This window comes from Parasteatoda tepidariorum, chromosome 3 (genome assembly GCF_043381705.1).
Source record: "Parasteatoda tepidariorum isolate YZ-2023 chromosome 3, CAS_Ptep_4.0, whole genome shotgun sequence".
Lineage (NCBI taxonomy): Eukaryota > Metazoa > Arthropoda > Arachnida > Araneae > Theridiidae > Parasteatoda > Parasteatoda tepidariorum.
Genome location: NC_092206.1, coordinates 27,107,308 through 27,121,171, shown reverse-complemented (window position 1 = coordinate 27,121,171; position 13,864 = coordinate 27,107,308). Strand labels below are relative to the sequence as shown.

At 30.5% G+C, this 13,864-nt stretch overlaps 1 protein-coding gene across 1 annotated transcript in view; it reads left to right on the top strand.

Annotated features, from left to right (window-relative positions):
• Positions 1 to 13,864, top strand: part of LOC107443874 (uncharacterized) — a gene marked incomplete in the record, with an annotated part of 330,433 nt that overhangs the window by 135,110 nt on the left and 181,459 nt on the right. Inside the window, 1 exon segment of the mRNA XM_071178419.1 lies at positions 9,575 to 9,841. Coding sequence (XP_071034520.1) covers positions 9,575 to 9,841 — 267 coding nt within the window.

Genomic DNA, 13,864 nt, shown 5'->3' with positions numbered 1-13,864 from the left:
CAAATTAATACGCTTCAAACTATATTCTTTAAACTTTCATCCACTCTGATCTTCAATAGTTAGTGCGACTGTGATTTGTTTTTAGTTTCACTATTGAACAAAGTTACTACGCAGAGAACTATTTTGTTTTCAATTTTAAATAATATAAATAAAAACCTATGAAACATTTTATGATGATAAATTAGATTATTAAAAAATATATGAACATTTTCAAAGAAGCAAAAATTGATTCAAGTGTTAGAAGCATTCAATAGATGAATACTCGTACATCATCAGAACAATGAATTAAAATTTATTCAAAACTTTCCGCAAATTAATACGCTTCAAACTGTATTCTTTAAACTTTCATCCACTCCGATCTTCAATTGTTACTGCGACTGTGATTTGTTTTTAGTTTCACTATTTATCAAAGTTACTACGACGAGAACTATTTTTTTTTCAATTTTAAATAATATAAAGGTAAACCTATTAAACATTTTATGATGATAAATTAGATTATTAAAAAATATATGAGCATTTTTAAGAAGCAAAAATTGATTCAAGTGTTAGAAGCATTCAATAGATGAATGCTCGTGCATCATCAGAACAATGAATTAAAATTTATTCAAATATATGTGCAGGCCTAATGAACATTTGAAGATGATAAATTAGAATATTAAACTAAATAGGAACATTTTGAATTAAATAAAGATTTAATAATTAATACCAGTGTTAGAAGCATCCAATACATGGCAACTCACGCACCATCAGAACATTGAATTAAAATTTATTCAAAACTTTCCTCACTTTAATGCACTTCATTCAAACTAAGTTCTTGTAGAAAACGACAGAACACCGATTGATAAATGACGCAATATCATCCTAAATTCCCATAAATTACCTTTACGAACACCCACTCTTTTCTAGCCTCTGCTAAAGCAGTCAGCCAGATTCAATAATTTCATGAGAAATTGGTTAGGGGGATAAAAATTATGCATCTTCCCTTTTCTCGCTTTAGTTCAGGGACTTAATAAGAAAAATCCCCATTTTCTCATCTCACCAGTGAGAAGAGCCACTGGAAATTTAAGATGGGAAAAAAAAGGTGATATCGAATATTGAAATATTACCTCCAGTAAAATCTCATCTTGGGCGACAGTCTTGCCTATAAATCTCATCTAAGACTCATAAAATGAATAGAGTTAGAGAGAGGAGGACCATTTACCTTTTTTTCCCTCAACGCAAAGTACCTCTACCTATTTTGGAAAGTTCCTTGTTTAAATTATTTTTGCGTATATATATATTTTTTGTCACTCTGCATTGAGAATAATTTATGCATGAAAAACAGGGGTGGTACTAAAAAGTAATCTTTTGTAACTACTGCTTGGATGATTTATTTTGAAGTTTTGAATTTAGTTGAATTTGTTCATAAGAAATCCCTGTGTGTTTTCATTATTTAAGTTCCAATCAATTTTCTTGAAAATGTTTTTAACTATTAAATAAAGTGTCTAAGAAATTATGTATTTTTTGAAGGCAATAAATGGGTAGCATAAAAGTTATTAAAAAGTCATATTTACAATGGCTTAACATTCATCATAAAATTTTAAATTAAGTTAAGTTTTAAAACAGATGTTTAGTCTGATGGTTGCTGAAGAAATGAGTTTAATGTTAAGTCGTTTCCAGTGTTAATAAAAACAGGCTCATTGCGAAAATAATTAGGGAAAACTGGAAATCGTTTCGAAAATTACGGCCATCATTTTCAATTTACTAAAGATAAAAGAGGTTTAAAAGTGTGAGAAAATTACAAAAGAAAACGAATACGAAATCATTTTACATATTTTTACTCTATTTAAGCACATATTCCCGTTTACGGCTAATATTACTACAGAATACTAAGATGTTCGAAGTTATGGCCAGTCTATTGCAGAAACACTATGAAGGAATGTATGCTAGATACTTTTCTTATTACGTGATTAAGAATTTCATTCGCTTTAAAAATATACAAATTTGAAATAGCTGTCTGCATGTTTCAAAAACAGGCACCCATTTTCAAGACTTGCAAGACGTGAATGAGAAGAAACAAAAGTGATTTGAAATAAAAACTACATTAGTTCCTCACCACCTTTCCGTAGTCGCATCTACTTTAGCATCAATAAAAATCTCCAATGTTAGGTCATTTTTAACATATAGCTAAGAAATTTGCACATAATTTGCATGCCTCACTGTCGATATAATGCTTTATAATGGTCCTGAATTAATAAAATAAATTATCATGTTTTTCTTAAAATGTTCAATGTTGGGTCCTTACCTTATGTTAGGACTCTTCATATTCATTAGTATTCAAGATTTAAGAGAATTCTCGAATTTGGTCGATTGAACTAGTCCTTTTATTTGCTCTTTTTCCAAAACTATTGAACTGACTTAATTTTTTTTTGGTATGGACATAAGTTGATATGATGTAAAGAAAATGAAATAAAAAAAAGAAATACTATTAAATTGATGAAATACAAGCGTATATTTATACAGAGAATTCATTTATGTCAAAGGGTATGAAACAGTGATTACCAAGTTAAATAAAAACTAAATAAATTAATAACAGGGCTGATTGTGATCCGGAAAAAATCTGGATTTCTGGAATTTTCGCTAACAGTGATCCGGAAGTTTCCGGGGATCGAAGGCCCAGACGTTTCAAAAAATCATTGATCACAGAAATTTCCGGAAATCAAATTTTCAAAGGTGGAACTTAAAAACACAGTTTATTTTATTTGTTNTAAATGCGTATTTATATTCATGATTAATATTCATTTTTTATCAGTAAATAGTTGTTATAATCATAAACTCAAGAAGGAAAGACAGATTTCTAAATTTTCATTACTTCTCCAGGTCATCATAGGTATGTGTAAAATTTTAAATATATTTTGAATAAACTAAGAAATATTGAGAAAAAGGAAAAAAAACTTGTTTAAATTTTTTTCTAATTTTTAAATTTAAACTGTTTTTTTTTTCTTCCTTTTTTTTCAACTCAAGAAATTTTCCGGAATGTAGACTTGGGCTAATAGGAAGTATAGTATTTTTCTTACGAATATACAGGTTCTTCATGGTGCTTTAACTATGCTTTTTTCAGTGAAATGGAATGGCGTGCAAATATCCAAAATACCAACAATCCTCCGCTGCCATTGTGGTCAATTTCTTGAACGTTTAGGGTAAATAGTGAGCTCTTTCGACCTATATGAAAGTATGAATCTTATAAGCCAACCCGCTGACTGCCTCAAATTTAAACTAGGAAATATTTAGAATCTACCACATTTAGTGACCTTTTATTTATTAGTCTTTAAATTCAAGATTAGCCTCTAGGCTCAAGGTATCTCTTATGTTAGCTATTAAGTTCAAGGGATGCTTTAGGTTTATGATGTAGTACTGCCCTATAATGAATTTCACATAAAACCTATGAGAAGTTTTTAACTGAAGAATATTTCTGAAGCACATAATTTTTTAGAGATACTTTAACGTATCATTTCGCTGATTGATTTACATAAATTCTGTGCCACGCATTTATTTCAGAACGATCTTAATTCTTTACTGAGTTTTTTCAAAACGTAACGTACATCAGCATGCTGGACGATACGTAAGATTACTAAATCTCTTTTTTTAATTTGAAATAGTGAGATGCACTTACCACACATTGATCCACCTAAATGTTTTTATACGTACACAGGTTCTGATCAACCTTCGCAAAAAATGGAAGCTGTTTTGCGAAATGGAGAACTGCACTACGAAATGGAGAACTGCGCTTGCCCTTGATTACGCTCAAGGGCAAGTTAGTGGCTACTTGAAAATATTTTTTTTCTGTCTGTTTCTGTCACCCAGACTTATAGCCAAATCAAATTACAGAGGAATTCCTTACGAATTCTTTGAATATTTCTTTCATTTGCATACGTATTATAATCATAAATACATACCTTATACATATTAAATTTAAAGCCTCAATTTAGATTATTCTAACATTACATTCGAAAATTCTAACATTACATCCAAAAATAGCTTGATCTAAAGTAAAATAAGAGTACAAGTTAAAGAAATGTACTTTACATGAGATTTGGAAATATTTCCAATCTCATGTAAAGTACATTTCCAGCAAAATTATTTGTTTTTTACATTTATTTTTTCAAACTAATGCATTAAATATACATGTTTTAGACATTTTTACCAACTCTCCAGACTAGTTTGCTCGAAAGTGAACTAGAATTACTTTGAAGGTAACGCAAAACTCTTGCATAAATGCAGGAATCAACATTTTTGCAAGGAAATTCAGTCATATAAAAATTAATGTAAAATCTTTGTTTATGCGCGTCTAGACATTCATCATAAATACATAAATAAAATTTACCTACATGTAACTTTTGAATGTTTCAATCTAAATTATTAAATCATATTCAGAATTTTAGAGTACATGATTTTTTTCTACTTTGCTTAATATTCTGGCAAGATCAGCTTCCTGGTGCAGTTATCGCATCTTCAACTACTTGTTTTCTTATCTAAAATACATTAAAACATTTTCTTGTTTTTCAAAAACATAATTTATTAGTATTTTTTTACCCACATCAGCATCTTCCTTGAAAGAATTACGACTTAAAAATGAAAATTGGAAGTTTTTGTATTAATCGTACGAATGAATAATACTATTGTCATCAACTTTTTGTGTTTGCTCACAATCGTTACTGTTAATATTCTTGCGTCTTAACTGCCTCGTATGTGTCCATAGGACATTCTTGGAATTTGTCTTCATTTCTCTTAAATTGTCTTCATTTCTCTTAATATAATTTTGACGGTCCTCGATGAGATGGTACCGGATATTCGGAAAGTACGAGGAAATCCCATTGTACCATAGAATTGTTTTATTGGAGCTAGTTAATCCCATCAAAATCACGTTAAATCCTTCAAAAATATCAGTCTTCTCTTTTTTTAAAATAAGGGGATTTGTTGAATTGCGAAATCATCTTTACATTTATAACCCCAAAGTTAAAATTAACAAATACTATTATCATTGATATTACCTCTCGCAGGGTAGAATAGTAGTCAGGAATGTCCTAATATTATTGTTTTTAGTTTCTTTTATCCGGTTTATTTGTCAATTGTGTCATAATTATACATCAAGGAAAGAAAAGCAACGCATATTTTTTCCCGATGGAGTATGGAAAACAGCAGTTATTTAGCTGGTGGGAGGAAGATAGTGGAGTTCAGCTATACACTCAAGCATTGCAACTGTTTTGTTGGACAAGAAATGAGGAAATAAAAACAAATTTTGACAGTTAGTAGACATTAACGACGCCCGGTGGCTGAGTGGTAGCGCTGCGCGCTCTGCTCCTGCACCCCAGAGCCCAAGGTCAAGAAAACTGAGATGGGCACAGTAGGCTTTGGCCCTCTATGGGCTGTCACGCCACTGAGTTTAGTTTTTTTAGTTTAGTAGACATTAACAAACGCTTAAAACTTCGCTACTGAAAAGAAGGGTGGGTCCTAATTAACACAAAAGGAATTCTATTTATCAATTACATAATGTTAAGTTAGATCAAGTGTAGAATCTCCCACGTTAAAATTTTAGAACCCAAAATGTAAGGTCAAAGACGTAGTATCTAATAAAATAAAATAAATAAATAACTGAAAAGGAGTATCTTGGTTTTGATTCTCGTTTCCATTCGATCTTTGTTTTTATTTTAAAAAGTCATCATGGTTTTGATCCTTATCATCATTCGATCTTTGTTTTTATCCTGAAAAATCATCCTGGTTCTGATCCACATCCTCATTCGATCTATGTCTTAAATCCTGAAAACTCATCCTGGTTCTGATCCACATCCTCATTCGATCTATATCTTAAATCCTGAAAACTCATCCTGGTTCAGATCCACATCCTCATTCGATCTTAGCCATATATCCTGCAAAGTCATCCTAGTTTCCGGAGGACATACTGACCTCTCATAAAAACTAGCATTAATGAGATGATTTTACATTTAAAGTTTCATATTTACTAAGTCTACTTTTGTATGCTCGTTTCCAGGCACCTCTAATATAAAGTCTGTTGCAACTGAAAACAACGCCTAACATCTTTTATAGATTTATAACATAAAGATTTCAATGAAATGGAGTGTTTTACCTGGATTTAAAGCTCTATTATATCCGAAACGCATCCAACCTTCTTTAAAATCTTAGAAATTCCATTTTCCTGGGGGAAAAGAGTTTTGGAACAGTTTTGGTCTGGTTATTCTGTAGAAACAGTATTCTACTAAAGATTACCCAAGCTATACTCAAAGAGTTAAAACTTGATATTATAACAGGTTTTTCGGAACATCTCAACTACATAAAGTTGTTACTGGTTTATTAAAATAAAAATCTAAAATCTAGACAAAACTACTTGTAAAAAGCAAACTACATTTCCAAAGATTTCCTCGTTTTTCATGTATTTATTCCTGCGGGAATAAAATGGTAGTTGCGCAACCTTAAGTAAATAAAAATTCGAACTTTTCCACCTTAAGGTTACGACAAAATAAACAGGAGCCTTTCATGCGTATGTCTTGTTGAGAAATTTCGGAAACTTTTATATTTATATATATCATCATAAAAAAGTTCAGTTTTTATTTAAAAGCTTTAGAATACACCCATACTGATAAAGAAAATAAAAAATGAGATTTTTGAAAAAGTTGTCATAAAAACATGAGATACGATTCTGGAAATAGAACATAAATAAAAGTAGCTCAGATATTTCTTCTTTTTTGAAATGATATCAAATTTTCGAGATCTCCGGCGGTCTAACTGGTACTCCAGATTTGAGACGAAATTCCATTATCTACTCTCTAGGCTGCCGTAATATTTACTTAAAGTATTTTTACTTTCAATTTTGTTTTATTTATTGGAGGTATATATGTGCTTTTGAATAAAGTGAAGTTTATAAGATTTTTTTCTTAAGAAAAGATTCCAGTTGGATGCTTGTAGAACACACATTATTTTGCTTGTTGCAATTTTACCCATCAGCAAACGCTAGTAAACATCTTTAGGAGATTTTTTTAACATTATCTTGTTACAATTTGGCTTAGTTTTCTCTTTTTTTCACTATACGTATATAGTTGTCATTGCCAAAAAAGTAGTACTAAAATCTAATGGTTAGATAACTGTTGTTGCGGAGAGAGGAATTTATATTGACAAAAAGAAGTTTTGTCTATGATTCAATTAAAAATAAATATCTTAAATAGATTAATAAGTATTTTTTTTAAAAAAAACTAGGAAATGAGTTGTAAACAATCATTGGTATTTGAACAGTACAATTATATAGCGATTCGGCTCTCAATTGCATTCCTTTAAAATGATTATAATTTTCAGAGATGTCAAGTAGTAAGTAGAATCGGTACTTGCAACTCGAGAAGAAAATAAGTAGTTATACCTAACCATGTCATTTTAAGTCAGATTTAATTGGATACATGTAAGTCAAGCCACGCGTGTGTATCGAACCTGATTGGCTTTTGAATCGACAAGTGACGTGATTTACCTACGATGGCGTCACTTGCTGGTATTCTATTATTGAAATATAAATTAAAATAGTTAAATAATATGCCAAGAGAAAATCAATGTTAAAAAAATGTTCCGCCATTGGAAAGCACTTTAGGGAGATAAGCAATAATTTAAGTTTTAATAATAATTAATGTTTTGCAAGCCATAATTTGTAGAGTATTGTTCATTACCTTCTAAAATAGAGAAAAGAAACGATTAACCAAGTAGAAATAGTTTTTACAACATTTTGGATTAAGGCTAATAGATTGATTCTCGGATCATGTAATAAGTGACTTCATTATAACGTTGCACATTATATTTACTTTTTGAAGTGTTATACACATGATGCTATTTATCCCCGAACTTATATAGGTTCTGTGAATAACGTTCACAATCTTTACTGTTTTTTATATTTCAAATCTGTACACAGATTAACAATGCCAACTTTTAATGGTTACAATGTTTTTAATTTATTTTATTTATTTTTTTTAAAGTTTTTTAATCTTGTGATGGAGCTACTAAAATTGGTTTTTAACAAAAGTCTGGGTTTAATTCTTAATAGTTGTACTTATATATTACTGGTACAAACACCGTAATATGTTACCACGTTTTTTTAGATTGAGGAGCATTACCTTGTAGCAATCAACCGGAGTCAATGCAGAGCTCCCTAGTCTCAACCGTTGCATGACCTATTCGAATTTGAGGACGGGAACATTCCGTGAGAGAGTATTCTGAGTGAGAAAAGATACGATTAGACGCCCAGCCTTTTTTTTAGCACGAGAATCGAACCCTGGCCCAATCCGTAGTACGTAATGAAGTTACTTTCCACGCTGTTAGCAGATATCTAAAAATTTTTGAAAAAGTTTCTTCAGTATATGACTACCCTTTTTAAAAGAATTCCTTTCAAAAAAGATTCGTAACTGCGTATTTGCTACACATTTATATATTTTTCCAACACAAAAATTAATAAACTCATCATCAGTAACTACTGTATTAATATTGACTTTTTTAGTATTTTGATTATATGTGACGTTTAAAAATTGTATTTTCTGAAAAAATACGTTTTATATTAAGAAAAATCGGTATGCTTTCATGACGGTGAGGGATTCTGTCTGATAATCAGAGGTTTTCTTAAACATATTTAGCTAAATGTAAAATAAAAATGTTTCTTTGAATTTTTAAAAGATAGAAAGATACATGCATGGATATTTGAAGCAAATAACTGCTGGTTTATTCACTGTTAAGCATGATACTACATTTTATTTAGAAGCTTCAAGATCTTTACAAATTTTCTTTCAATATTTGATTTTATGCTTGTAATAAACATTTATGTGTTTCTAATAAATGTATTTTATTTTAGCATCTGACTGTTTCCCTCTGAATCACAATTTCTATTTTATAAGTTATGCTCTTCTATGTTGATACGCATGTTTTTTATGTTGTATATATTTTGCATGCTTTCGCTTCTGTGGATGGAAGGAGAATAATTGCAGAACATATTCTTTGGTTGCAATGCTTATTAAAAATTACAATTAAAGACAAAACGGAAAGATAAAAAAAAAAGTTTTGAAGTTACAATAGAAATTATGATTTTATTTATTTTTTGTTTCCTTAAGACGCCTTCAAATAACTTTGTGTTTATGCTTTTAAATAAATTAATGTTGAAATTTATTTCTAATTAACTACAAGAATTTTATTTCGTAATTAAAACTAGGGCAGTAAACTATTGCGTTTTGCTAACTAAATGTTTATGAAGCTAGCTAAATGCTTAGCAAAAAAGAAACAAGAAATAGGATTGTTAATACGCTCAATTTTTACAGTTTTTGTTAGAATGACAGATTTTTGTTTTGCTGCCATTAATTATTAGTTTTGTATTATCAGTTGAGGATTGATAATGAAGGTTTAAATATATATATATTTAAACTGTGGCAAATACTGTTTTTTTCCAGATTAAAAATCGCATTCCGCCGCACCACCGTTTCACAGAAGCGAAACCATCACCACCATTGACCTTTCAACTCTTCTGAAGCTATTTCCCCTTTCTTTTCGTTTTCTTTTCTAGAACCTTCTCGTTGCATGTTCCACCAACAGAATGGTCGGACTCTGGTGCAGGGTGGGCATGTGCACGTGCAGGGTTCCGCAATCACGAGAGAAGAGTGTGAAAAAGCCTGCATCCACCATTCCGACTTCACGTGCCGCTCGTTTGAGTTCGATTCCGGGTCTAACCTCTGTCTTCTAAGTCCAGATGATTCTTATTCCATCACAGATGGCCTCAGGGCACCCAGTGCCCAGGGACGATATTTCTACGAGAGAGGATCCTGTATTGAGGGTAAGGTTTATTGAATTATACGAGCGGCACTCAGTTTATCCGCATTATGTTACCTAGAACAATATCTGATTTCAATATTAAAATTTTTATATATTTACGTGCATATATATACAGCTTTGGGCAATATAATGATAAAATGAATTTTTATACAAAACTTTTTCTTATCAGTGGTTTGATACAGGTACTCTACCAGTCCCTCTATTTACCCAATGCATAACAGCACTAAACACAGAAACGCCTTATTGTCTTAATGGAAGCTGTGGTGTTTCTGTACACCAAAAGCACTGTCATGAGAAATTGGAAATTGTGGTTTAATATTGTATTGCTCTAAGTCAATCATATATATACAGTAATAAATAAAAATTGTCTTGAACTTGCATGCTTATTTAGCCGATTCATTTTAAAAAAAGAATGAAAATAAATTAAAGAAACTACTTTATAACAATTTCTGGATATAAGTGATAATATATAATAACTAGATCTAGATATAAGATATAATATATATAAAATCTCTAAACATAAAATCCTAAACATCGTTTTTCAAAATGGAAAAATCGGGCCCTAGTTAAAAAAAGAAGAAAAAACGTTATTAAGAAAGATTTAAAACAATGATATGTGAATAAGAAACAGTATCTCCTTTCTCGCTATTTTATTTAGTCAAAGTAGTAGCGTTATTCTGTTTAGTCGAATCACTTAATGTCTTATATGATCATTTTACAATGAGTTATAAAACTTCTATAAAATGCATAAAACTTCACTGATTAATAAAAAAAAAATCGGTTTCTACAAGTTTTTATAGCTATCTAATTCATTTAAAAAAATATTTTAGCTATAATAACAATATCAACGATAAGTCTTGCGTGTGATACGGTTAAAAATACTTCTTAATACTCCTTTGATTAATAAAAATCAGTATTGTTTGTTTTATTAAGGTGATAAAAAACTAGAGGCAAAAATGGCAAAATTATTTACAAAATGAACTACTTTGAGTTAATTCTCTTCTATTACTAAACAGCCAAAGCAGAAGTCCAGTAAAATAAAATAAACACACGATTGTTTTGAATAAGTTAAAAAGTTTTTTAAAAGAACTTACTTCTGAATTTCTAGAGAAATCTGTACAGATGATGTAACATATGATGAAGAATAATATATGATATGATAATATAATATATGATATATAACATGATAATATGGTTTAAGATACATAATGTGATAATATCACATATGATATGATATAACTACCAATTTACTTTACGTCGGCCAATGCTTAAATAATTAATAATGCATCTTTCTTTGTACTCGCTTAATTATGCAATATCTTAAAAATATTTGTATTGCAAAAAATCATATCGGTTTAGATTTTACGCAAGTCTGCAAGAGGATTAAAATTCCTCATTAGAATAAGATAATAAAGTTGAAACATGGCTATTTTTACGAGCGACTTATATCTATTCAATAAGCTACTAAAATACATTAATTTTTAATTAAAATAATCATAAAAATCACTAAGCTTTACTATTTATGTCAACATGCATGCTGTAATTTCCCATTGTCTAAACTACACTAATTATGACCTTAAGACTTTCCATAATTGAATATTGTTGTTTCCATTTTAATAAATGTGGGCTTTAGACTATGAGACAGAAAATATACGTGCTTGAAATAATGACTGTGGATGGGAAAAAACAGCCAAAGTAAAACAGTACTCGGCATTAATAAACAGCTTGAATCTGTTCTAATGGCACGGAAAAATTCGAGTTTTCCTCCGAAAAGAAAAATAGTACAGAGATTCACTAATCTCTTTAATTTATCCGCGGGCAAATACGCGGCGAAAGAAAAAGAGAATAAAAAATCACTCCACACAATAATGCCGCTAGGGACCTTACAAAATAAATTAACTTGTAGCTGGTGATCTCTTGCGTTTCGAATGTATACCCCGCACATAAGTCTCTTTCATTAATAATGGAAGTCCATGTCTTCTGTCCCTTGGGAATAACGCCAAGATACTAAGTCTGAGTTCATTTCAGAGGTTATGTAGAAGTGATCAAAGTATCCGGAGGAATGCTGAGGGATTGTGGAAACTGGTGGAATAATGCTGTTAAGTTCCGAAACATTGTTTGTTTTCAAATGGAACAGTGACTGCAAATCGACGAATTATTTAAAGAGGTCAATTGACAAAGAGTTCGAGCAATTATTCATGATGTCACTGTAAATTAATTTGTATCCCGAAGTTCAAATGTTTGCTTGCGCTAGAAAGTACATTTATAATGTACTTCAATTAATTTAAGGCTGAATGCCCATTTGAGGATTTAAAATTACTAATTTTATCAATGGTTTCTCTTTTGCTTGATTCAGATTGTTTATGAGAATAATCTATTTTGTCTACATTATTTTTTATATTGGGTTGTTCGAAAAGTAATTTCGATTTTTGTTTTCTTCATGAAAATGATTTTCTTGTTGTGGTTAAATATTTTATTGAATTATACATTGTCCATCCTCATTCTGAAACTTTTGCCGCTTGTCTGGCAGTAGCATTGCTCCAAGCTTCTAAAGTTTTTGTTCCTTTCTGAGAAAAAACTTGTTTTGGGTATTTTTGATTTCCTTATTTTAAGTAAAAAAAACAATTAGAAGAGATCCAAAAAAATACTGTAGGCAACTCATTTTTCGTACTCAGAGACGTTGTGCTTTTAAACTGAATCAGTTTCTTGATATTTCAGAAGCAAATCACAGACTTGAATAAGACTCACGCATCTCTCTCCGTAAGAGCATGAAGAACCCTCATGTCGAACATCGATATCAAACTTAAGCTACATGAGTCATCATGAACTGTCGAATTCGAAAACTGTACAGGAGTCTTATGAGTTATTCGCTGGTTTAATTTTTTTATTGTATCTTCATTTAATGCCTTTTTGCATTTAATGCCTTTATTGCATCTTCGTCAGCTTCGAGTATCCTTCTAGAGCATGGTGTATCTTCTACATCAAAATTGATAACTAGTTTTTGATAACTAGTTAATAAAAACTAGTAAACACAATTGATAACTAGTTAATAAAAACTGGTAAACAAAATTGATGACTAGTTAATAGAATTTTGAAACCCAGTTTTGGAATTGACGTTTTGTCACTGCATTTCCCCCATACACGTTGGGCAATTTTTTCCCCATTTCAACAGCATTGTCTTCTTTTTAATAGTGGAAATTAGAATGCTGCTTTACACTTTCCATGTATAAAAGTGCATCAGCCAAAAACTACTACGTAGAATCATTCTAAATTGTTCATATGCAGGATACATAAGTGCACAATGACTATGTGTCTTAAGTGTGACTTTGACTGTGCAAAAATACAATCAAGGGAAACATTTGTTGGGAAAAAACGAAATTACTTTATAACAGCACAATCTACATCGTTGTTTATTAAGTGAAACATTGTCAACGATTTGACGAATTTTTAATTGTGGTCCATAGATAAAGAAATTTTCACTTTTTTTGTACAAATTCAGCTACTTTTGCATGCTTCAGTTTGTGTCGCACTTGAGCTGCTAATTCAATGCGAGTTGTTTCAATTAATTTTATGTTCTATGTTTAATTGAAAATTTACAATTATTAATTTTATCTGTGGTTTATTTTATGCTGAATTCAATATATCACAAGAAAATGAAACAAAGTTTTAATCGAACTACATTATTGTCATAATCACTCTACAGAATTGAGACATTACAAAATAAGCCAGTTTGTAGCATCAGAAATTTCGCATATTAAATGAATATGCCGTAAGTAAATCTCTTTCAATAATATTAGAAGTCCGTGTCATTTGTTTCCTGGGAACAATGTCAAGGCACTAAGTCTGAGTTTATTTGAGAGGTCATATAGAAGTGATCGAAGAATCCGGAGGAATTCTGAAGGATTGTCGAAGCTGGTGGAATAATGTTGTTAAGTTCTGAATCATTGTTTGTCATAAAAGGGAACAGTGACTGCAAATTGACGAATTATTTAAAAAGGGTAAATTGTCTAGGAGTTTGAGCAAT